The sequence below is a fragment of the Atractosteus spatula genome, chromosome 3 (genome assembly GCF_055471065.1).
Source record: "Atractosteus spatula isolate fAtrSpa1 chromosome 3, fAtrSpa1.hap1, whole genome shotgun sequence".
NCBI lineage: Eukaryota > Metazoa > Chordata > Actinopteri > Semionotiformes > Lepisosteidae > Atractosteus > Atractosteus spatula.
This window is the reverse complement of record NC_142708.1, coordinates 12,019,222-12,043,591: the sequence shown is the minus strand read 5'-3', so window position 1 is coordinate 12,043,591 and position 24,370 is coordinate 12,019,222. Positions and strand designations below refer to the sequence as shown.

General features: G+C 35.6%; 2 protein-coding genes across 5 annotated transcripts in view; both read left to right on the top strand.

The window, feature by feature from the left end:
- Positions 1-10,291, top strand: part of ift74 (intraflagellar transport 74) — a 30,681-nt gene extending 20,390 nt beyond the window's left edge. For both annotated transcript variants that reach the window (XM_088911301.1, XM_088911300.1), the window contains exons 16-20: positions 874-1,000; positions 6,461-6,624; positions 7,690-7,815; positions 9,605-9,665; positions 9,956-10,291. In XM_088911301.1, coding sequence (XP_088767427.1) covers positions 874-1,000; positions 6,461-6,624; positions 7,690-7,815; positions 9,605-9,665; positions 9,956-10,071 — 594 coding nt within the window. In that variant the 3' untranslated portion in view covers positions 10,072-10,291. The remainder of the gene's footprint in view (positions 1-873; positions 1,001-6,460; positions 6,625-7,689; positions 7,816-9,604; positions 9,666-9,955) is intronic.
- Positions 10,292-15,188: 4,897 nt separating this feature from the next.
- Positions 15,189-24,370, top strand: part of tek (TEK tyrosine kinase, endothelial) — a 30,760-nt gene continuing 21,578 nt past the window's right edge. For all 3 annotated transcript variants that reach the window (XM_088911029.1, XM_088911028.1, XM_088911031.1), the window contains exon 1: positions 15,189-15,414. In XM_088911029.1, the coding sequence (XP_088767155.1) occupies positions 15,321-15,414 (94 nt within the window). In that variant the 5' untranslated portion in view covers positions 15,189-15,320. The remainder of the gene's footprint in view (positions 15,415-24,370) is intronic.

The window sequence follows — 24,370 nt, the reverse complement described above, 5'->3', positions numbered from 1 at the left end:
CATATACTTTTTATTCAGACTATTATTGATGAAATTACAGAAAAATGTAATTTTGTGTTTAATCTTTACAAAGCATTAAACAGATTTATTCCCACCAAGTACACCCCAAACATTAGTACACAAAGTCACCACACTGGTTGATGATATGCAGTGCCAGATCTCCCATTAGTGTCAGCTTGCAAGGCAGGACCAAAAGCACATGGTTGCATAAAGCAAGCCCATCACAGAACCGTGGAGAAAGAGAGTGAAATCTATCCAGCACATTATTGGGAGATACAGTGTACCAAAGAACACACACATAGGAAAAAAATGGAATTTCCACAGGGGTAGAAGCATGAGGAATCAAACCTAGAAAGACCATAGAACTGCAAGACAGCAGTGCTAACCACAATGCCATCCATTGTTTAAGTCATATAAAGCCAAAATAATTAAAGAAATATTAGTATTTTTTTAACTATCATAAAATATTTTTTCTACTAGGTCAAATATACAGATAAACAGTTAAAAGCATGGCCCTACCATAACATACCTGGGAGTGACATCAGACAAAAGTGTAAAAAAGAATGAAACATACAGTATATGTAGATAAGAGTATGATTATATACATAACTTCTTTAGTAGGTACAGCATTTACATTTTTTACTACTTGATGAGCATGGCATCTTATCTTTGGTTTGAATTATTTTTTCAGAATATAAATTAAAGAAGAATAAATGCTCCTGGTTTCTTTGTGAGACAATGAGACATTTTCAAACAATGGTAATATTATTAGATATGCGTGGCTTAGAATGGCATATATATAGTGTGAAAATATATACCAGAATGTTATGTTGTTTATATAATATTTTTTGCTTGTTTGTTTGCTTGTTATAGAATATGAATCGAATGAAGCAAATCTCGTCTGTCACAGCCAATGAATTGAAAAACATGCAAGAGGACCTCAGCTTCAAGGAGACTGAAATGCATAAATCCCAAAACACCGCCAAAGGCTTGTCATCAGGTTAGATATAAAACAGAAGTACATCTGATTTTTTTTTATACACAACACACAGAGTCACATATTTGATGTTAGTTTTGAATAACTGAATATTGTTCTGGGATTTATTGACCAATCTAAAAGCTCTTTTTGTTGAGCTTTTTCTGTCTATTGTAGGTTTATGTTCCTGGAACTATCTTTTATTTGTCCTTTTACCTATGTACATTTGCAATATACTACTGTACACATTCTTAGTTAATAAGAATCTAAAATAATTTAAAGAGCTGCATAATACTACAATGGACTACAGTAACCTTTTTGTTCCAATACATAAAAGATGAAAAATTCATTTAGAAATTATATGCTTACAAAATGCAAGCTTTTAGAATGTATTCTTCTTTGAAACAAAATTAGTACATACGATACTTGAATTTAAGAACAGTTACAAATGAGAGGTAGCCATTCTTCTTATCTACTGCTTATGGTTCATAGTGGCTAGTTGTACTGAGGATCTCATCCAGGTGTTTCTGAAAGAAGCCAAGGTATCAGTCTCCACAACATCACATTATGACTGGTCAGCTTTTTCCAGACTTCTCACCACAGTTATTGTAAAGAAAAGTGTTTGAACTATAGTGTGACCCAAAATCTGACCTTCTATATAAACCAAAGAGTAGAGAGGGAGACTTTGGATTAGCTAAATGGCAACATTGTCAATCAGTTCAGTAACTAAAACATGATAGGTCTAAATCAGTTAGTGTAACTCACTAACTCACTCAAAATCAATTGATGCTAGAATCAAATGGGAGTAAATGAATGAACACTGACTGCTGTAACAACTTAGCCATGTACTGTTCTAGTCAGCAACATCTCTGCAGGACATTCTATTGGTCTTTTTAATTCATTAATTACCTGATTTATTGATTAATTGCATTTTTTTCCATTTATATAGCACTTTTTATCACAAAAGGTCCCAAAGAATTTTATATATAGGACGGGCCCCTTTTTACTCAAATATTGTTGAAGTGTTTTGGCATTTCATGATCAGGAGATAATCTAGAATAAAGAAAGCAGGCACAAGTTTAAACATTTCTTATGAATCACAACTTCTCATAATATCATACTCATATGGGCTAAAATAAAATACTAATTACTGTACAAATACATTTTAATTCCAATATATTTTTCATAGTATTGCCATTTGACCTTGTCTCTTAACATATTAAGTGCTTCCATAATAATCATAGTTGAAACCTGAAGTTGAACACATTAAATTCCCTTGATTTGACAGAAGATTAACTGATAAATTACATCTTTATTAGTTTTGTGTGATCTCACTTTTTCTCAGGCCATTTCCTTAATTATTCCAAGTACTATAACAAAATATACATGTAATCTGACAATATTTAGCGAAACATTAACAAAAAACATGTTTAGAATAAAGCACTGGGTGGAGCACAGTAATTTCAAAGAGCAATGTCATGTAACTAAAACACTTGGCTCATTACATATAGAGTGAGATTTGACCAGTCGAAGCTTGTTAATTGCCTGCTTGCACTGTTTCCTCTGGACTGGGTGTATTTAGCAAATAATCTCTGTTGGGCTTTTGAATCAATGCCAAGGATTTCCTTCCTTTGTGTTAAGCCTCTCAATGCATATTCACCCTAAATTTGTCTTATCTCATCAACACGATTGAAAAAGCCACTAGGAACATTTCCTTGATCATTCTATTCTAAGCAAGATGTATTGTTCATTTTCACATATTTATTTATTATCAGTAGCTTTTGCAGTATAGTGAAAATACCAAAGTTACATTTCAAAGTACTTTAAATCCACCCTTTCTCTAATCTCTGGAAGCTCCAGTTCAGATCTAGCGTGGGTATGAATTTGATGCGCTGATCTCATACTGCCATGCCAGTGGCTGAGTGGGACTAGAACTCAGCACTGTGCAGAAGAACGGAGAAAATACAAATTTCCTGTCTTTCATTTTAATCATTTAATCAAATGTCTTTAACATTTTAATCATCAACATTTTTTGTCATATTTCATATCTTATTTAGATACATATCTCTTAAACATAAAGATATGCAGTATGAAGTAGTCATGAAGTAACATCCTCACTTGGGAAACAAAGATTTTTAATACTACTAATAATATTTTGCATAATATATAATTACTTTCATAAGAAATGTTAAAAAGCTCAGGGTTGTACATTAGCACATAAAAAAGAACAGTAAATTAATCCTATAAAAACAAGAGTAAAACTAAATTGTACATTAAAGCTGTAGGGAAAAAGATATTTTAAATCTTTAGATTTTAAGTCTATAACCAGGTGTTTGTAATGCTAAAGGTAGCAGAGTCACGATTGCCCAGTGTATGTACTGTACCTGCAGTTTGGTACAACAAGACTGAATCATCTGATCATAGTGCTGAACTATAATGATAAAATAGTCCCTTAAAATAAACTGTAGCAAATGCATTCAGTACCTTATGCATATGTTACCATTGTGATGTTGCCTGATTGGTTGCAAATTTCAGACAATAAACTATTTTCATATCATATCGTAAAAGAGGCAGAATCAAAAGTAACACTAAGGTTGCTAATATAAAACATTTAATTTCAGTGCTGTTAAAAAACTCTGCCATCATCATTTTTACAAAGTGAATGTTGGGAGCCTATGAGCACAACTAGTGCTGTTAGTTTAACTTAAGAAATTTGTATTGCATCCATATCTTAATATCATAAAGACACCTGTAAAGTACAGAAACCACAGCAGAGGCATCTATTTTGATTTGTATGTAGCCATCACAATAACATTGAAATCCAGGTCAGTGTCGAGAAATAATCTGACCAAGAAACGACAAGAAAAAAGTACTAAAATACTAAATATTAAACGTTTCAGCAAAGAACCCTTTGCGTTATCTTGACACAACAACAGACACGTTTTACAAATTAGCTCCCAATAGTTAAGCAGGAACCAGACCAACAAAGGGAAGTCCCAGTGATTCCTAGATATATTTCCATGCATTTCAGTAAAACATTGAGATTGACAGAATCCAATATTCCTCTTAGATTAAGAAGCAAAAGAATATTAAGTGCCATCAGAAGCCATCAGCAAATCATTAAGTATGCTTGATTAACTGGAGTTGTTTTAGTAATGTAATTTTTGTCTAAACCAGAACTGAAAAGGTTCAAAAATAATATTATATGTAAAATAAGATTGCAATTGAAGTTACACTGTACATGTCATTATTTATTTTTGAGAAACGTTGCATTTGGAAATAGAATAGTATTTATTAAGAACTTGGGAGTCCAGGACACATTTTTTAGCACAGGTGAGATAGCAGCAGACTTAAAGCTTACAAGCAGAGGACAAGATTTCAGAGACTCATCGATGAGGTTAGTAAGAAATGGGCAAGGAGCAGAGAAGCTGTGGTGCTGTAGGAATAGGCTGTAAACCACAGGTAGTATGTCTCGTTCTAGCTTCAAAGTTACAGATGTAACATTAGTGAAATTCGAGAATCTTTAACTTGTGAAAGCAGCTGATATTGGTCATGTGCTTACAGATAAACAGCCATGTCTTTCTCCACAGCCACTGACACATTGTCATCTTATTGCCTTCGTACAACACATTTCGTTTATGTAACAGGAGGAAGAAAGAGCAAAAGAATTAAGATGATTTTTCAGAAGCTCTAGACTTTCAATAACTTCTGTTGTGGTTTCAACATAAAGAACAACAGAATACTCAGGCAAAATGGTCTGAGCTACACTAAGTATATTTTTGTGATCTCCACTATACATGTTGAATTCACCAAATTCATTGTACAGTACTTCAGTTCTTGAGTGGCACAATGGCATATTGGTTATCGTTACTGCCTTGCAGTGTTGGCCCTGGGTTCAATTCCTGGGGTGCCATCTGCGTGGCGTTTATATGTTCTCCATGTGTTTGCATGGGTTTTGTTCCAAAGTCCAAAGAGTTACTGGTAGGTTAATTGGCTTTTTGGAAAATTGGCCCTTGTGTATGTGTGTGCCTTGCTCTGGACCGGAGCCCTATCCAGGGTGTATAGTGCCTTGCACCCTTTGTTTTCTGGAATAGGCTCCAGCTTCCCCATGACTCTGTATTGAATTAAGCTATTACAAAATGGATGGAATGATGGATAACAAAGTAGTGTTAGTAGCTCAGCTCTAAAAATTAGGATAGGAAATATTCAGTTCCATGTCAATTAAACAGTGTTGCACTTCATTCATTTGAAGTAGTCAAAGTATTAGGACATTTGGTATATACTGTAGCTGTCTCTTATTGGTTAGATGTCTATTGCTAGGTAAAAGAGCTATGAATATCCTATCAACCTGTCTCTCTTTGACTTGATGTTTCAGCGTAATAGCAGATTTAGCGAGTGGAGTCAACAGCCCAAAAATGGAGAATTCTACTAAAAAATGTTGGGTCCTAGTTTAACACTAAGTACAAATAGTCCACTGGTTTTCCAGTGTAACTATTCTCAAAACAGTTGACTTTTAAACTTTTGTATTCATTTGGATACACTGATCCTGATTACACACCTTTTTAAAATGGTTGACAAGCCCTTAAATGCCTTTAAATGAAGTGAACTGCTTCCTTAAAAGTCTTAAGAGTCGTCTGTGACTCTCGGAATGCGAACTCAGAAGGAAACACAAGAGACTACACAGAAGCGCTGATGGAGCATTTTCTGTCAGATGAAGAGGTCTTACATTTTACTGCTCTGTACACACTGCCTGCTCCAAACAGAGGCTTCAGCTCATATCAGGAGGAACCGGGTTACATCCTCTTCCTGCCACTCGCTTACAGCAGTGGAGCAATTTCAATGTCTAGGAAGAAGCACTGTGCTAATAAAGAGGTGAGGGGGAGGGCAGGTAGTATAAAGCAGTATTAACAATATAATGTCAATATCTGCTGAAAAGACAGTGTTACCTCTGCATCTTATATTAGTCTGTTTGTTGAATATAAGTAGATTTTGTATGATTGTTAACAAAATAAAGAAAGATTAATGCTAAAAATAAACAACATAATAGTCTAAATATGAAATAAAATGAACACAATGATTTTTATGAATTTAATAAAAAAAACAGATTTTGTTGTGTTACTGTGGAAATCAGTAGAATAATAGGTTAATTCCATGCCAAAAATAAAAAGATAGAAGAAAACCCACAACTCTCTATCCCAACCTCTGTGGAATTTAGTAGCAGGTAAATAGATATACCATGATACTTTTAGTCTAAAAAATAATGTTTATTTGTCATCCATGTAGTGGCAGTTTCATTTCTTTTGCTCTTGAAGAAACTTAATTTTTGCTGTGTTCTTACTGTTTTAATCTCATTTGTAAAAGTAAAAGTGGAATCTTTAAATTCAGAATGCAGTTTTCTTACTCTAATTTGTGCCTGATTTTCAAATTATTGTGTTAGGAACAGCAAAATGTGCTTTTAATGCATGCTGTGTTTTCCTGGTCCAGAGAGTCAGCGACTGCAGCAGGACCTTCAGAAAGTAGAACAGCTGGAAAGTAAGATCAATACGGAGCTCAGCAGTCTGAAGGAGAAGATCCAGGAGATGACTGAGGGGCTGGACATTTACAGCAATCTGGATGCACTGAAAGCAGCAGGAGAGGAAAAGAAAAAGGTGACAGTCAGATTTTTTTTTAAAGACTTCTCACCTAAAGTAAAAGCTCAAAGCCAGTGACCCAGCTACGCAACAAATCAGAAGCTCATATGATGAAACCAGTAAAATAAATGTATTCTGGAACTCAGCCATTACTTCTCATCTTGTGAGCATTGTACTCAGACGGTATTAGTCTATCTTTATCATGTCTAGACCATTAAAAGAATGCTTGTGGGTACAGTAGCTTTTTTATTATATGGAGTCGTAGATAGATTCTCAAACATTTTTGAACAATTTGAATACAATGGATTTAGAAAGTTATATGTATCTGGAAATTTAATACAAATACAAAATAAAAACAGAAAAAGAAAATAACTGATGGGCAGAAAAGCGCAGAAGAAATAAATAGGCCATATTGCTTTTGTTTTCATGGTAGGAGCATGCATTAAGAGCTGTCTTGTTTTTCTGGGGAGCTTAAGCAGAAACTGCAAGATCCTTTTTCCCATGCCTAACCCCATATGGAACTTTCTGAGAAAAGCTGTAAACAGTGATGGGACTGTCAGTGGGCTTAAGGACCTGCAGGAACATTTCCAAATAAATCTGACCCTGGAAAACATTTAAAGACACTGGTAGCATGTAGTTATCCTTTAACAGGATGCAGGTTTTGCTGAAATGTTTGACACCAGGAAACGCAAGTTTAATAGTTTGAAAATTGTTCTGTAACTCTTAAATAACCAGTCTCTAAAAATCGTCTTAAGTTCTGCGAAAGACATGCTTATACATTTAAAAATTTGTTTTCTTTTGGTTGTATCTGTCATTCTGTGAGTTGGTAGGCAAAACATTTAAATATTGCTATTTTTTTTCCTTTCTATTTCCACTTAATTTAAGTGCCTATTTCTTATAAGTAATAGTTTGGCTAATGCAGTATAAGTATCTGAGCATAAACGGAATTCTGGAACTGGATAAAGTGTATTTTAACAACAGAAAGAGTTTACATATTGCAACACATACATCCACTAATTTATTTATAGACAGTAATAGAATAACCTTATAGTAATAGAACAACAATTGTCTGTCTTGAAACAGAGACTTCAGGAGGAGAGAGTGACACTAACAAAGAGAAGAGACACCTTTAAGATGGTTATGCAGAGAATGAATGCTGAATATGAAGCACTAAAGACTCAGCTACAAGAGAATGAGACTCATGCACAGGTAAGCTGCACACATCAATGGAGCGTAATGTTAATTTGGAATAATATACAGTAAGAGTGTAAAAATGTACAAAAGAGTGTCTCGTTCATGACAGAGCGTAAAATATTTGAGGTTAACACTTTGCACATTTAACTTTGGTAATGCAAAAATGTATACGCAAGATGTAATTGTAGCTATTCCCTATTGCCCATTAGTCTGTGAAAAAAAATCAGTAAATTGTTGACATGCTAAACCTGGTGTGTCGTGCATTTGGCTCGTTGGCTGGTTCTGGCCTGCCAAACCCATTTGTCTGGCCTGTATGGCAGCTGTGGTCAGAACCATTGGCCAGAATTCATTTCACGCCTTGTCTGAGCCTGCTTAGCCCACACACGAAGCAGGTGCCCTTGGTGATGTTACTGTATCAGTCTTGAAAACACATGCTCCCTGTGGGTCTCTCCATCTATCCAGTCACAGGGCTCCTCCTCTTTGATGATGTCACAGATCTAGCTTGACAGGGGTTTGTCTTTAAAGGAAAAGCTCAAGACCTGTGTGCCAACTTCCTCCAAATTGTGGAGCAGCCATCACATTTCAGCCTCACAGAAGCTGTAGCTAGTATTTTATCATCTCAAACATTTATTATCTCAAAAGGAGATTTTTGAACATACTGTAATAATAATCATGATATAATAATATAGTATTCTCAAAAACTGTTTGTAATGTGAAGTTTTGAATAAGGAAAATGAAGTTCCCATTACATTACATGTAAAAGCTGAAGGCTCATTCATGAGGTCTAGAAACCGTCCTGATTACTGATTTGTCAAAATAAACTATTATACTGTATGTTTATGATAGTTAATTAGTAGTTATAGTTAATTAATACTTAAAAGACAAAGTGTGTAGAAATTGCAAACTATTGTACTGTATTCGCAGCACAGTTAAGTTCCAGGTAATGCTAGTCTTTCCATCACTGCAAGCTTTACAGCAACTTTTTTATATTATTGGCTTTTGTAACACCTAAAGCACTTTTAACATGTTTATGTTAAAAATCTCTAAGCAAGATCATAATGGATCTGTTTGCATTGTAGAGAAAATAATACACGTCTTTGCAGCATAAAATCAGAAATCAAATGTTTGTATAGTGAGGGATCTTTATGTTGTACGTTTTGTTCTCTAGATTTGAAAAAGGATACTCTTAATAATATTTTTTTCAACAAGAAAGAGATTCACATTGTATATTAATAATAACTGCATTTAATAGAATTAATAATGCTAATAAACCCAGAGGTTAATCATTTTGGTTTCTAAATTGGCTAATTGTTTTTTAAAGGGACATATCTAGTTATAAAATAAATATAGAAAATCACAAATATACATGCTTAGTATTTTAGCAGTTTTTAGTAAAATAACCTGTTGAAGTATGTTTAAATCGCTTGCGTTTAAATAGGTTAACCATTCCCGTGTTAAATTGTATCATTAGTAGTGAAGGTATCATTCCAAAATCTGATAAAGGTCTCGACATTTCTGTCTGTTAGGGTTCTTCTAACAGGTTAGCTTCTTCTTGTTTTTAGTACAATTTTGCTAACAACTTACTTTGGATATATTTTCAGGTTGTTTTTTCCTTCAAACACAAAATTATAAAGTGAGATATACAGTAATCATTCCCTCTGAATCTGATATTTTAAGTATTTAATATTGTTAATTGTGTTTCTCAAGTTCACGTGCCCTTTGTGTTTTTTTCTGTCAGAAGGAATAAATCAGTTGAATGTAATATGTAATATTATTGCAATAAATGTTAAATACATTTTCTCAGCTAACAAACCTGGAAAGAAAATGGCAACATCACGAACAAAACAACTTTGTCATGAAGGAGTGTATCCTTTTTATGGCTTGTTCTGTGAAAGGTAAAAACCTTACATCTACATATGTCATTTTACTGGTCTTGATGATGAGTGTTTGAAGATCACCAAAATTTGGAGGTATTTTTAATTTTATAAAAGGGTACCCTAATATGACCCTACTGAATAGTAACGGGATTAAGCATGTTGAAACAAAATTGAATATTTACAATCCATACAAGGGAAACCATGGCAGATTAATATGAAATTGTTCCAAATCAGTGAATGTCTGGCTGAAAGCAGGTTTCCTTAACCATTCTTATCAGTCATTGCCTCAAAGGGAATGGAAAGTGACTACCGTCCAGTTGTCAAAAATGTGACTAAACAACTAGCAGAATACAATAAGATCCTCATAGAGAGCCTTCAGAGTAGCAGAAACTGAGAGATGGCTTCCTTCCTCGGTGGAGTTTAACAATGGCACACTAAATTCTTTCCTCATTTCAGTTTCTTCAGATGGGGCAACTATATTTCATGTTTCAGAAGCACCCACCTATGCCTATAACTAATGATGGTTCTAATATTGTCTATGCCTAACTTCTCATGTAAGTTTTTATGTACATATACATTTTTAATAAATGAATGGAATAAAATCGTTTTTACCATGTTTGGCTCCGTACCTTTTTCAACCTTGTTTGAATAGATCATAAAGTGATATATTTGCATGTAAATACGATTCACACCAAAATGCAAATTTCTTTATGCACAGTACTGTGATTCCCCATCCAACTCCAGACCTATTTCCAGCAGCATTAAACAGTTTCTTTTGATTATGGTAAAACTCTGATGTGAACCTGTTTATTCTTGCAATATAAAAAATTAAATACACATTGAAAGACTTAATCGGTTGGCATGGTGGCAGGGCAGTTAGCCCTGCTGCCTCACAGCCTTTGGATCCTGGCTGGTGTCCTGGACTGCGAGAGCTTCATATTTTCCCTGTGTTTGTGTCCATTTTCTCTGGGTGCTCCAGATTCCTCCCACCTTTCAAAGTCAAAATCTTCAAAGGCGTTGATGAAGTCAATTGACTAAGGTTCTTCAGAGTAAACCGTGAAGTGCAAACAAGGGGACACAAGTGCAAACTGCATGGAAGTGCATTTACCACATCATAACTGACCTATTCCTGTTCCATATAGAACAGGAAGTGCTTTTTACTCAAAGGATTATGAGAGTATGGAACAAGCTTCCCAGGCATGTTGTTTAAACTGATCAGAATGGGATTGTCGGATAAATAACCTGCTGTTCTGTGGTAGATGTGCCAAATTGCTTCTTGTTTATAGACATTGTTATGTTCTTAATGACAACCTTTATCTTTAAAACTGGAAAAAGTTCCCGTAAGGCAGTTTTAAGGAGCATTAAGGCATGATAATGAATGATTTACGTATAGGGAATGTGAGTCAAAGGCAGTGTGCACAACTCCTGCACTTGTATTTGGTTTCACAGATTAAGCAGCCAGCAGCACTGAGCTCAGGGGTTAAATGGAGACAGGAATTTGTGGCCTGATAAAACTATTGTTTTAATGCTATTGGTTTCCTCCAAGCACTATCAGAGCAGTGGGTTGCTGAGTATTTCTCAGCAGCCCTCTAGCCAAAGGGAAGAGAGCCTCCCACAAGCCACAGTGCTCAGGATAAGAGTTGGGTCACTGCTGGAAAGAACCCCAGGAACTCTGGGCTGGGATTTGTATTTACGTCCAATAACATCACATGAAACTTTTTAGTACATGTTAACTGGGCTGATGGCCAGCTGGGAATGAAAAATAAAATATTCATTTTTTACTTTACCATCTTTAGGATTTCCAATAAAGGTACCGCAGAAACAGAGCGAAAAGAAAAGTATAGTCCTTTTAAAATGCAAAGATTATTGATAAGTAGTACCAGATCATCTTCTTGCCAATGAGGTAAAAAACAAACATTTTGAAAAAGAAAATAACTATTTCAGTCACAACAATTCATGTTAAAAATGTAGGACTTTTCATTGAACTACATTGTTAACTTGAAAAACTTTGTCTTTCTGGTGACACTGCAGCCTCACCGTTCCTGGGTACTGGGATCAATTCCAGCTTTAGGCTTCTGTCTCTCTGGAGACTGCTTGCATTCCACATGCTTGTGTGGATGTTCTCCAGGTGCTCTGGTTTCCTTGACCACTTGAAGACATGTTGGGTCTGACTGTTACAGCAAATGTCACTTTCTCCATTGCCCTGCTGTGGAATAGCACCCCATCCAGGAGGACAACAGTCATGTCCTCTCAGTCCCATATTGTACCATGTTCTCACTTTTTTACCTCACCTGGTGTGTAGTGGGGCTACTGGTGCTCATCACCCAGGTGAGAACTGCACTTCAATGGCCACAATAATTAATTTATTATTATAAAGATTATATTTGTGTTGTGGAAGCAATATAATTGCTTCTATTCATAGCTTTTAATCAATGTGAAACAAAGCCCTCAGTACTTGAAAACACTATGAGATATGCATCTAATATTTGATCAATTCCTTAAACAGTCATAGAAAAACGTTTTATAACATAGCTCTTCAAAAAACCTATGGCGGTAAAGTTCCAGCAATTAGCTGTGTGCTCAAACTGAGGAACTGCCTCATTTATATAAAGGTAGAGTGGTTTACAAGTCTCCTGGTGTACATAAAGCTGCTTGTAGCACTTGTACTATTTCACTTACAGCAGATGTGGTTGACCCCTGGGGTAGAACACGTGCAGGCCAACGTGTGCTGTCTCGGATACAACACCTGCGTGTGGATGCCCTGCTCATAGCACCGTAAACCAGCAGGAGATTGCTGCGAAGGGAAACTGTCCCTGTCTGGATGAAACTTTAAACCATTTTCCATTTGGCTCTGATTGAATTAAACACTCCCAAGCATGTATCGGAAAAAAACTGAAGATCCCGACCTCCGGGCCATGGAATCATCCCCCAGAGTCAGGAGAGGATTCCTCTTGCTTGAGTCAACAGAGCCACCTTTCTCCCTTTCCATATTTCTTTCTTTATGGCCTCTTTCTCTCTTCCCCCCTTCCTTTTCCCTCCCTCCTTTTGTTTCTTCCCCTGTTTCCTTCTCCAGCTCATCCTGCACAGTCAGAGGTTGAGACAGCAACGCTGAATGTCCAAGCCAGTAGTGCGCAACAAGATCTAGACACTCATATCAATCGGAATAACCTGCTCAATTGCATGTCAGGCAGTTTGATTCTGCAATGTGACAGCCATACTGTCGTTAGTTCTTCAGGAATTCGTTACTTTTCTGCATGATAAATGAATGATAAAAATGTGTGCTCTAGGAATCATTTACTAGCTAAATACTTTTTAGAATTTGTAAAGTCAAGTTTATTCTTTGTTTAAGTCTTCAAAAAGATGTTTCAGGAGCATTTTTTCTCTATTGTAAAAAAAGTTTTCAGGTTTAAATATCTGCAAAATAACGTCATTTGTAGTACCCATAGCCTGGAAGCTACAGTATCTGGAAATGCTTTTTGAAATCAAGAACAGGAGGCACGTCTTTGCATAAATGAGTAAGTTTGTAACAAGCTGTTCAGATGTGATAAAAACTGTTAACTTGGTTTCTTTAAAGCATCACCTGGTCATTGAATGGTCCTTGATCTTTGGATCAACAAGGTACTAACTACCAAAGGGGCTAGATGTACTGCCTTCTGTCTTTTGAAATCCTTTTTTATATTTTGTATTAGTGTGCAAATGTGTGCAAAAGACTTGTCTTCATATTTCTACATATGGCATACTGTTTGTACTTCTGAGGTTGCATATACAGTTTTTTTTTTCTGAATGAGGTTCGGTATAATCTCAAGAGTTGTTGGCAGCAAACCCAAAGCCAGCTTTTACACAGTTCATTTCCATTTCACCAGTGTGGGCAGTATGGCGTGGAGCCAGCAACACCTGTGGTCTCTGGGTAGGGCCTACAGGGACGTCTGAGGCCAACCTCTTTGCTTTCACTGAAGAGTTGAGAAAACACACGCACTCGCTTCTGCCAGTGAAGCATGGCACTGACAGATTTCCTGTCTTAGTCTCTCTATCAAGGGCCATTACATCAGTGTATAGATCCCAGTGCAACGTGCCACCCCCAGAGGAAACACTGTAATAAAAGATGGAAAAATTAAGACAGCAAGAAAGTATTTTGTGATTTCTGCTGCTTGGGAGTTTATATGGGTCCTCTCAACACATACTGTAGAGCCCAGATACTGTAGCTCCCTTTGTATACAGCCCATCTGTAAAAATAGATATCACTTTCCTTCCTTAGCTTAAAATTCTCTTTTTCAGATTAGATTAATTACCTGGTTCCAAAAGATATCCACTTAAAAGTTTGGAATTTCAATGAAATTGTTGAGATCGTAAGTGTTAATTGTCTTAACATTGAATGCTTAACGTTTAAAAAGTACCATGCATCATTATTATCTGCTCAATGCCAAGCTTCTGCTGGAAAGTTTAGCTTTGCAATTTGAAAGCAAAATATGGAGATTTGTCAGTTGTAAACCAAATTTCCATCATGTCTGTGCCATTCATCTGGAACAGGCTCTGAAATGTAAACACATCCTGAATGTAAACACACCAAACACTGTCAGCTTCCCATGACTTTTCCTGGGATAGTCCACGTTTTTAAAAAAAATAGACATCTGCAAAGTTTGCTTACTGGAGCAGTTGCCTATGATATGACTGATGACAGAGAGAAGGAAATAGGTTTTCCATTGGTAGTGATGATAATGAACGAGTCTTTGATATTGGAGTCTCCTTCCTGGAAGTGCAGCACTGATATGCCTTATATTATTGTTGTTTTTAAAATCACTGGGCTAAAAGTATTTATTACATTCAGTAAACATAGAATATAGAACTCGGAAATTGAGTTTTTAAAGTTCTACAAACTTCTCTGCTAGGAGAAGTTCATTTAAAGCTGACCACACTTTCTTTACATAAAGGTTCATAGGACTTGGAGAGCAAGCTATCCAGTCACGTTTTTGAAACCCAACCACTTTTGGGGTCCCAATCTTTGAAGACATTGCAGCATGAGACTCTAAGCAATTAGCTACAAACAAAATAGTAGTTCAGGTGGGTAGCTGCATCAGCATGCATAGGCTGCAAAGGAACAAGTAATAGGTTTATTCCATGCTGAAAACAAGAAGAAAGAAAACACAACGTTTCAGCCGTGGAGCCTTCTTCAGGTGGAGCCTTCTTCTCCACACCTGAAGAAGGCTCCACGGCCGAAACATTGTGTTTTCTTTCTTCTTTTTTACAAATAAAATATATTGGCTGAAGAGCCTACTCTTGTTTGCAAACTTTGGGTTGTTATTTGTTGGTTAGGATCTGTTCTGTTTTCAGTCGCGGAAGATCTCCTAATCAGTTTGTAATGTTTAAGTTTTCAGCTTAAATTCAGGACCTGCTGTGTGGGAGTGCAAGTAATGTTAAGCAATTGTTCAGACCCTGCCTTTCCCATCCTCATATGGAAAAGGAAACAGGAAAAAGGAACTCTTAAACTCCCAGTGCCTGGACAGCGCTGGAGGAGTGAAAGAGAAGCTCACCACTTCAGAGCAGCAAAGATGTGCAGTGACAAGCTCCTCTGACCCCCATCAAGGTCTCAACACAAGGCAGCCACAACCCTCCCTTGCCGTTGGTGCCGAGCAAATACTATGCAGAATGGATTGGGACCGGCAACTCAGATCGATTAAGCTGAGGAAAATGGATTATTTACCCTCCACAGTCTTTTACTTCACTTGTTTGTTAATTTCAGGTAAGTCTCCTGGTTCTTTGTTTCACAAATATTAATCATTTTTTTCTAGGGTCATAAAATGCCTCCACTCACTAAATGGGGCTTCTGTAGTTAGAGCAGCCCATGATTTCTAATACAACAGCCCAGTGGAGCGCTATGAAATCTTGTATGCATTTTCACTGTACGAAAGAGAATGAAATGTTGAAGACGTTTTTACACTACCTTGCACAAGTTATGTTAATAGTTCTGGTTACGTTAATAAGGAATATTTAAAGAACTTTAAAATGCCATAATTTAGTTTAACATATTTTGTTCTTGAATATTTAATCTGTTCTTGTAGACAAAAATCCTGTATCAACTGTTAACTAAAAGAGGATAATTAAAACTAGTCAGTGGTTGCTAAAATTTAGTGCTAGGAAGCCTGTGTACAATTTTATAACTTTTTGTTGAGGGACATTAATTTAAATGTCTTTTAATTTCAGGGACTCTGGTTGCTGTGCGAATAGGAAATAATAAACTATTAGCTATTTAAAGTTGGGAAAGATTGCAGTGTTGTTTGCAGTGTGATGGACAAAAAATATGAAAGGGACATTTAAAATCGAGTTTAAGAAGATTTGCATTAACTTAACATTGAATGCTAATGTAGAAATTAGTCATATTTTAAAACAAATCTCAATTTCTTGATATTTTTTGCTGTTCATGCATTGCTGGTGAATTATTAATAAGAAAGAGCAATAGTAATGGTGTTGTTTTCCACAGAACATACAGAATCTATTAAACAGAATAAAATGTGACACGGAACAAACATTATTACTCAAACATATACTGTATAAAATTGTGAATTTATTCCAAAACAAAATTTCATCAATAATTTGATTAAATGGCTTTTATTTTTTTTACTGACTCTGTATGATGCCATAAGGTCTTTGTCAGATTCATGTCAAGAACATTGTGGTATTCATTCACATTCCATCCTTATTAAATGGCGTTGCAACTCTGTGTTAATATATTTAGCAATATTTATGGGATTTGGGGTACTTTTTATTACAGGGACATAAATATATTTATTATTATTATTTTTATTGTAATGGGGATTAGTGCTGAGTACTTGGTTTTGACTGTTGTGAAGATAGTTTATACTTGGAATGATGGGGCTTTTCTGTAATATAGTCCTCACATTTCAATACTCTGCTGCAGTACTTTTATTATCATGTACAGTAGCAACTCTCTTGCAAAGGGGAACTGCAGTCCCAATTTCTGAGTCTGGTTGTCTCTGGTATAATTTCTGTAACAGAATAAGTTAATTGACAGTATAGATTAAATTACAAATTTTGGATTAAGCACAAAATGGTTATCTTTGTGAAAATACTGTAAGTCACCCTGATGTCACCAACCCCTGGTCTCACTAAGGGCGAGAGTGAGAGTTCGCTAGAATTGCGATGTAAAATGGCCCTTCCTGCTCACTAGTCACTGTAATGACTGATCTAATGCGATGTACTGTATGACCGAAAAAGTACAGGTTGTGCAGCAGACATTTCACTGCAGCAATGTTCTAATGTGATCTGCATGCAGAGCTAACAAGTAAGAAGTATTTGTCGGCAAAACCGTCTCAAAGTTGAGAGCAATATTTTTATTGGATTAGGAGAGATATATTCTTTACAATGTAATTAGGCCACTTCATGTCAGTAAACATTTTGTCACTGTGTATATTGCACTTTTATTGTGGTTTGAAATGCATTCATCAGTGCTGTTTCTTTCTAACCCCAAAATATAAAAAAAAGCTTTCCAGTTTCCAATAAACTATTATACTGTACAGGTTTCCTAAACATTAACCAAAATAGTAGTAGAACTACTAGCTACAATTGTGACAAGGAGGGTAAAAAAGTCAACATCCCTTCCTACAGTATGTGCAATGTTTTAATTGAAACCTTTTAAGCCATGAAGTAATGCAATAAACAAAACCTATGATCTGAATTATGTAAGTAACATTAAATGCCGGGATTCCATTTGAAAAAACAGGAGCTGGAACACCATACTTCCTCTCCTCCTTTCCAACCCACACCCAAACTCTGTACTGGTTAGTTCATAGCCCGCACTTCGCTTTAATGTTATGATATGTTACTCCTTGGGCAAACAAAAATAGAGCACATTCAACCATTTTAATCAACGTGAGGAAAAACAATGCAACAGCTAGACGGTAAAATAAAGACGAGCTAAAAACAAAAATACAAAAATAGCAATGTGGCAGAAGAACAGCAGTCAGATATATTAAAGAGAGGAAAGTTACAGAGCTTTATCGGAATTTCAATTGGAATTTTCAGTTGTTATCATTATTAAAGCACATACTTATCTACAATATAAAATCAAAGCTATTCAGTAAGTTCACCTTAATGGATTAATATTCTTTCATAAATATTCCAAAACAGACTGAGATATGTTGACTCTTAAAGAGTAAGAGTAATATGTTGACTCTTAACAGTCTATAGTGACCCTGTAAAACATCTGCATTGATCCTTGACTAATTACACTAGAAATGAGGATTGAGTTTGCTTTTTTTGTACGTAGTCCAAAATGCGTTCATATTACATTAATTTCTTTTTTTTTAACAAAGTGTAAAAGACATGCAATTCCAGCAAATGGACAAAGAGGTGTCAGTTGTCCTCAGTTTAGACAAAATCTATTAAAGCAAGATGTCTACAGAAAGCATGTCATGAACCTTGAAAAAAAACATGGTTAATGTTACATTTTTTAGCTGTTACAAACTCTGCCAGTATCACATAAGTGTATAATACAGCTGTTTCAAACCAGGCTCAAATTAACACTTTCTCACTCTAAATTTATGACCTGGAACATTACATTCAGCAGGAGGTTTCCATAATAGAACAGAGATGTGCTTTGATCTTGCATGTCTGTTCCAATTAATTCGAGTTATTAACATGCCTGCTAAACATTCTTCACCTTTCTTTGCATTCATTGAAAACACAGATTTTCAGTTGCATCTCAGCCATGAAAAGATCTGCTAAAATTCATAGCCTTCACGTCTGAGCTGCATCTGTTCAACAGTATCTTGAAGTTCGGCTACAGTGCCCAAAAGCACCTCCTGGGTAATCAGGAGATCAGTTATTTAATCTGGCTTTTCCTGCTGGATAGTCTAATCAGATTTACAGCAGTCTGTCCCCAGTTTTCCACATATTACTAATATTTTCCAAATATCAAAGTAGTCACACAAAAGTGTATCAAACCTGACCAATATTTATTATTTCTGTAAATAGAGTATTTTTGCTTTTAGAATAGGATCCAGTACCATTCCGTTGTTAGGCAGTTACATCATGCCCCTTGCTCTTTTTCCTTTTGTAATGTGTAAATCTCTTCAGTATTTAGTAATAACAGACCAATGCTTCTGGATCTCTTTGGTTTTGTGCCTCATTACTTTAATTTACTGAAAGCTGGAAAACTGGCGAGATATCAATATTTTCAGTAGATCTAGTTGAGGAGTAAGTGGCATGGCATTGTGAGCAGCTCGCTCAAGATGAATCATCTTAAACCAAGGTTTTTAATTGTTTTATTCTTTGTGTGTATATATTGTTGATGTGTACAATGGACACAAAGAACTAATGATAAAACCTATCATTAATAGTTACTCTCAAGCATTAATTGCAGTGAAAGACATTCCTTTCCACAGAGTTTGCTTTAATCACCAGAAATATAAATGCTTAATATTTGAGTAAAATTAATTCTTTGTAAAAATGAATGGGAAGCTCAAAGAGTCATGGGAGCTAGCCTACAACAAGCTACGACAGGCTACCCTGCCATGTTTTTCGAAAGCTGACATCCTTTAAATAGTAAGAAATATATATAGTATATATATGCTGTTATAGAATAAATAAGTTAAATGTATTGCATTCTTAATGAGACACAATCTTCTGCAGTATATGCAGTATTTTAATTGATTTGCACACATGGTTGCCTTTGTAATTGGTCTTTTTTCATGATGCTAACTAATGAGGAAAGCAGCAGAATTAATGTCTATAGAAGTGTTTTCTCTGTCGAGGTATAAGAAAATGCTTTATACGGCAGATGGTGCTTCACCATAATAACAATGAACAATAATCTTAGACAATAATCCTTAGTGGCCAATGTAATAAAGGAGGAGAATAAAAATGGAAAACCTCAGACTGGACAGGTCAACATCCTGATTTGAATCCAATTGAACATGCTGAAGAAAACACTGAAGACAGAACAAGAATAGCTAATAACTCTAAGTGGCTGCAGCAATGCATCTAAAATGATTAACCAGTCTGGTGAGCTCAGTCACAGACTTCCTGCAGTTATAGTCCCAAGGGGGTATGTAACCAAGTATTGACATAATAATAATAATAATAATAATAATAATTCCTTACACTTACAGTATATAGCACTTTTCTGGTCACACCACTCAAAGGGATTTACAGGTAATGGGGACTCCCCTCCACCACCAAGAGTGTGCAGCATCCACCTGGATGATGTGACGGCAGCCATAACGCACCAGTACACTCACCACACACCAGCTATCAGTGTGGAGGAGAACAGAGTGATGAAGCCAATTCACAGATGGGGATTATTAGGCAGCCATGATTGGTAAAGGCCAATGGGAAACACCCCTACTCTGTTCAAGAAACACCTTGGGATTTTTAATGACCACAGAGAGTCAGGACCTAGGTTTTACGCCTAAAAGGACGGCGCCTTCTTACAGTATAGTGTCCCCATCACTATACTGGGGCATTAGGACTCACCTGGACCACAGGGTGAGCGCCCCCTGCTGGCCCCACTAACACCTCTTCCAGCAGCAACCTTAGTTCTTCCCAGGAGGTCTCCCATCCAGGTACTGACCAGGCTCACACCTGCTTAGCTTCAGTGGGCTGCCAGTTGTGATTTGCAGCTCCTGGCTAAAATGTAAGTGGAAGTCCCCCAATAGTTATGGTCACTTCAAAATCACTAGGCTGAAACCAAAATATGTTTCTGTTCTAACATCATCAATTCATATTAATCTCGTGATCACAAACGCAAATTGCTTGGGTGTAAAGCCAGAATCATAGTTGTGACTTTGCTGTCTCAATTAATTTGGACGGCATTGTACAAGTATAGTATACTGGTCTTTGTTATGCAGAACCTTTAGAGGGATCTTGTGTCTGTGAACAGGATATAGCTTTTAAGTGTTTAATTGATGTTTCATCACATATTCTTTTAAAAGAGTTCCGCTTTGCTTATATTTCCGGGGCAGGGTATTTAGTTGGATTTTTTGCCTGTTGTTTAAGTGGATTTTATTTGTCATGACAGATTCTGGTGCAGATAAGCTCAGCAGGAAGACAAAAATCCTGTGTTCTCTAAAAGCACAACTCATTCTAGAAAACTCAAAAATTATTCCATAAACTCAATAAGATAAAAACACTGTTTAAAAACTAAAAAAATTAAAATATTTACCAGAAGATCAAGAGAAGTGATAGACTTCCTTTAAACTTACAGTAAGATATGGCACTTAAGAATCAATATAGAGTAGCACTGTACACAAACTGTAAGAGAACATCATGGTTTCCCTGTATGAAAGGCAAGAAGAGGATTCAATTATTTTTACAAAGTATGATGCCTAATTAAAATATCAAAATATGAATCATTCATAATTATATGGCGATACTGCCTCAACAACAGTATTTTGGAAACAACCTAACGTAGTGTGAGGACATCCAACAGAAAGATCATAATACTATAAAATTACAGTTAGAAAGGACACTAATGAGGAAAGTGTTCAGTGACTGAATCACCAAACATATGAACTAAAGATAATTCTATAGAAAAAAGCTAATACATTTCTATTACAAAAAACATTGAATTACCAGTCTGAACAATCTTTGTATCTTTTGCGTTAGAAGGCACATGATGTAAACTAATTTAATTCTGTTCAGAACAGTTCATTGAGTTTTTGACACAGAAGTTGGGTATCTCGTTGTTATTTTTATGCTCAGTTTCAAAAGTCACAGTTACTTCCTTCTTGGCGCCTAATTTAACATGTTTAGAAAACAAGTAACGACATATTGACCCCCTGTTAGAGAAACACAATGGAAACACTCAAGTGATTTAGCACTTACACTCTCAGATAAGAGACATTTTCATCATTAATCTTGACGACTTTGTTAGTGCTCTTTGGAATGGTCTAGTTTCCAAGAAACGCTGAAGCAAACATTTAGCATGCATACAAATTACTGCAAAATAATATTAATGTTTTACAGTCTAGTTAGTTCATGACAAATTTCGTTTTTAACATTGCTGGTGTCTTAACAATATTTAAAAAAATGAGTATTTCAATCGAAAATAGGAAATACCATTGAATATCAAGATTAGCTGTGGCAGTAAGTCAGTTCTTGCAAGGGTGTGTCGTCTTTGTAAAACAATATATCTCAAGTAATGTAATCTTTGGTTCTTGCTGTGCAATAGCACTGAAATATGCCACCTGGTTTTGTTTAAAATAAAGGGAAAATTTGCCAAATGTAATGATTAATTAAGATTTGTATAAAATCTTAAAATAATGTGATACATGGAAAAAAATATTATTAATTTTAAAGTCAAAGACCCATTCCATGGCTCAAATATCTGCCAAAATCTCTAGGCTTTTTCTTGGACTGTAGCCAGCATTGGGAGTAACTAGTTACATGGACATGTAAAACAAGCTTGCATTTTTCAGTAACGTTATTAATGCAGTCATTGTCAAATTGTGGCATTTCCATTACTTTTATTTTAGATTGCAGCAATAAAGTACAAATTACCAATTCAAGTCAAATCAAATCAAATGTTAACATTTTGGAATATATTAATTTGCTTGATATAGACCACAACACATGGACAATCCTATAGACCTATTAATAAATTATCTAAATAAGGATGTGTAAAGAAATGTGTAATAGTTTTTAATTGTATTTGACATATTTTAGTTTTTTATGCCTTCACTTTATTTCTAACATACTGCTAATACCGCTATCACCACCACCAATAATAATAATAATAATAATTTTGATGCAGTCAATATTTGTTTTATACACAGCCACACATTTAACGCAAAACAAAAATAAGAATTTTCATAAAGTTAATACGAAAGCAAGCTGGAAAATTCAAGATTACACAAGTATTCAAACCCTCTACTGTGGCAAACCTAAATTAATGTGCGGGCACAAATTTCCTATTTATTTTAGTTGTGTTTTCTATGTTTGTGTGCAATAACAGTGATTTAATTAATTTCAGAATAAATACACCTGTCTCTGTAAGGTCTCTGAGTTGGGTATTTTTTTTACTGACAAGAATAATTCATCTAAGGAATCATCAGACCAAAGAGCTTTCAAAACATCTCAGGGATTAAGTTGTGCTGTATAAAGGTTCAGACCAGAAGATCAAACATTATGATGGTCCTTAATATCTCTCTCAGTATGTTGAAGACAATCAAAGAGGTTGAAGGCGCCCAGACAGAACTTAGAGGAAACTAGTTAGAGATGCTCCATGAGGTAAACAGCGATTTTGAAAGGGTTGCAGAGTTCAGTGACTGAGATGGGAGAAAACGATCATTGATTAATATTCTGGTCACTCAACCAAAGGGGTTTGTGTGGAACTAAAAAAAACATTTTAGATCCAGCTTGGGGTTTGCAATAAACCACCTAAGAGATGATGTAGACATGTGGTGAAAAGTTTGTTAGTCAAACAAGACAAAACTGAAACTTTTCGTCTACATGCAAAGTGTTACATCACACATAGTGCATCACTCTTTCAACAGCAACTCTACAGTCATTTATGGTGATGACATGCTATAAGTTCTGATTCTCATTAGCAGGGATTGGAAAGCTTGTCAAGACTGTTAGGAACATAGATGGTTCAAAATACTGGCAAATCGTAGGGCTTCACTCCTCAAACTCTTGTCTTTAAGAAAGTCAATGGCCTGGCTTGTAACTTTGTATTTTACTGAGAATCTGTGGAAATACTTCAAAACTGCTGTCAATAAGCGATTCTCAAGCAATGTCTCAAGCAAACAGGCCAAGAAGAATGGTCTGAATACTCATGCATTAAACATATTTCAGTTTTTTTCTGTTAGTTTTAACTGACATTGACCATAACCGTGATCTTACCCTTCCATTTGAGCATTCAGGTTTGGAATAAAATTCTGTAACCTATTACAGTTCTGTTCTAAACTACTAATAGCAGTTGATTACTTATTGAAATCATTTCTCAAAAATGTCCATAGCGTCCCACTGTGCATAAACACTTCAGAGTATTTGTAATGTACTAATGAACCTTAATCTAAAATATTTTGTTTCATATTTAAAACAAACAGTGTTTACCTATTATTGACTGGAATCAATGGTGTACTTGCAGTTGCCTTGCTTTAGAAATAGAGTTTAACATTTGCAACCTAAGATTTTTAAGCAGAGAAAGGGAAAAAAATAGGAATCATGTTGTGAATATGTTCAGAATTTCAACAGTAACGTATTTCAGTGGCTGATCTTTCCGTATGTTAACAACGATGTGTCTTAACCCCACCAGAAGAGTCCTAAACTATAATGGACTTGGTGATACATTCCTAAACAACACATTTAAAGTCATGCTTAATGTCTCCCTAAATACCAATGCTTGCATGCAAGTGTGTTTTACAAGTGGGAAACATATGGAAACGATCAATAACGAACCCAGATGAGGTCACTGTTGTGCAATGGGGAGCGCTGACCTCCATGGTTAAACCTTCAGAGACTAACGTGCCATACATCATCATGATCAGGCTGACAAGTGCACACATTTAAAAACCCGCACTGGAAAGGCAAAAAGGCACGTTTGGAATTGTGTTTTACTTAGCATCTCAGATTATCGACTCTGTGCATAAAACATTTCAGACTCGCATATTAATATTTCATATTAATGAAATATAATAAGATTGAAAAATGAATAAGATTTGTGAATTTATTATTTT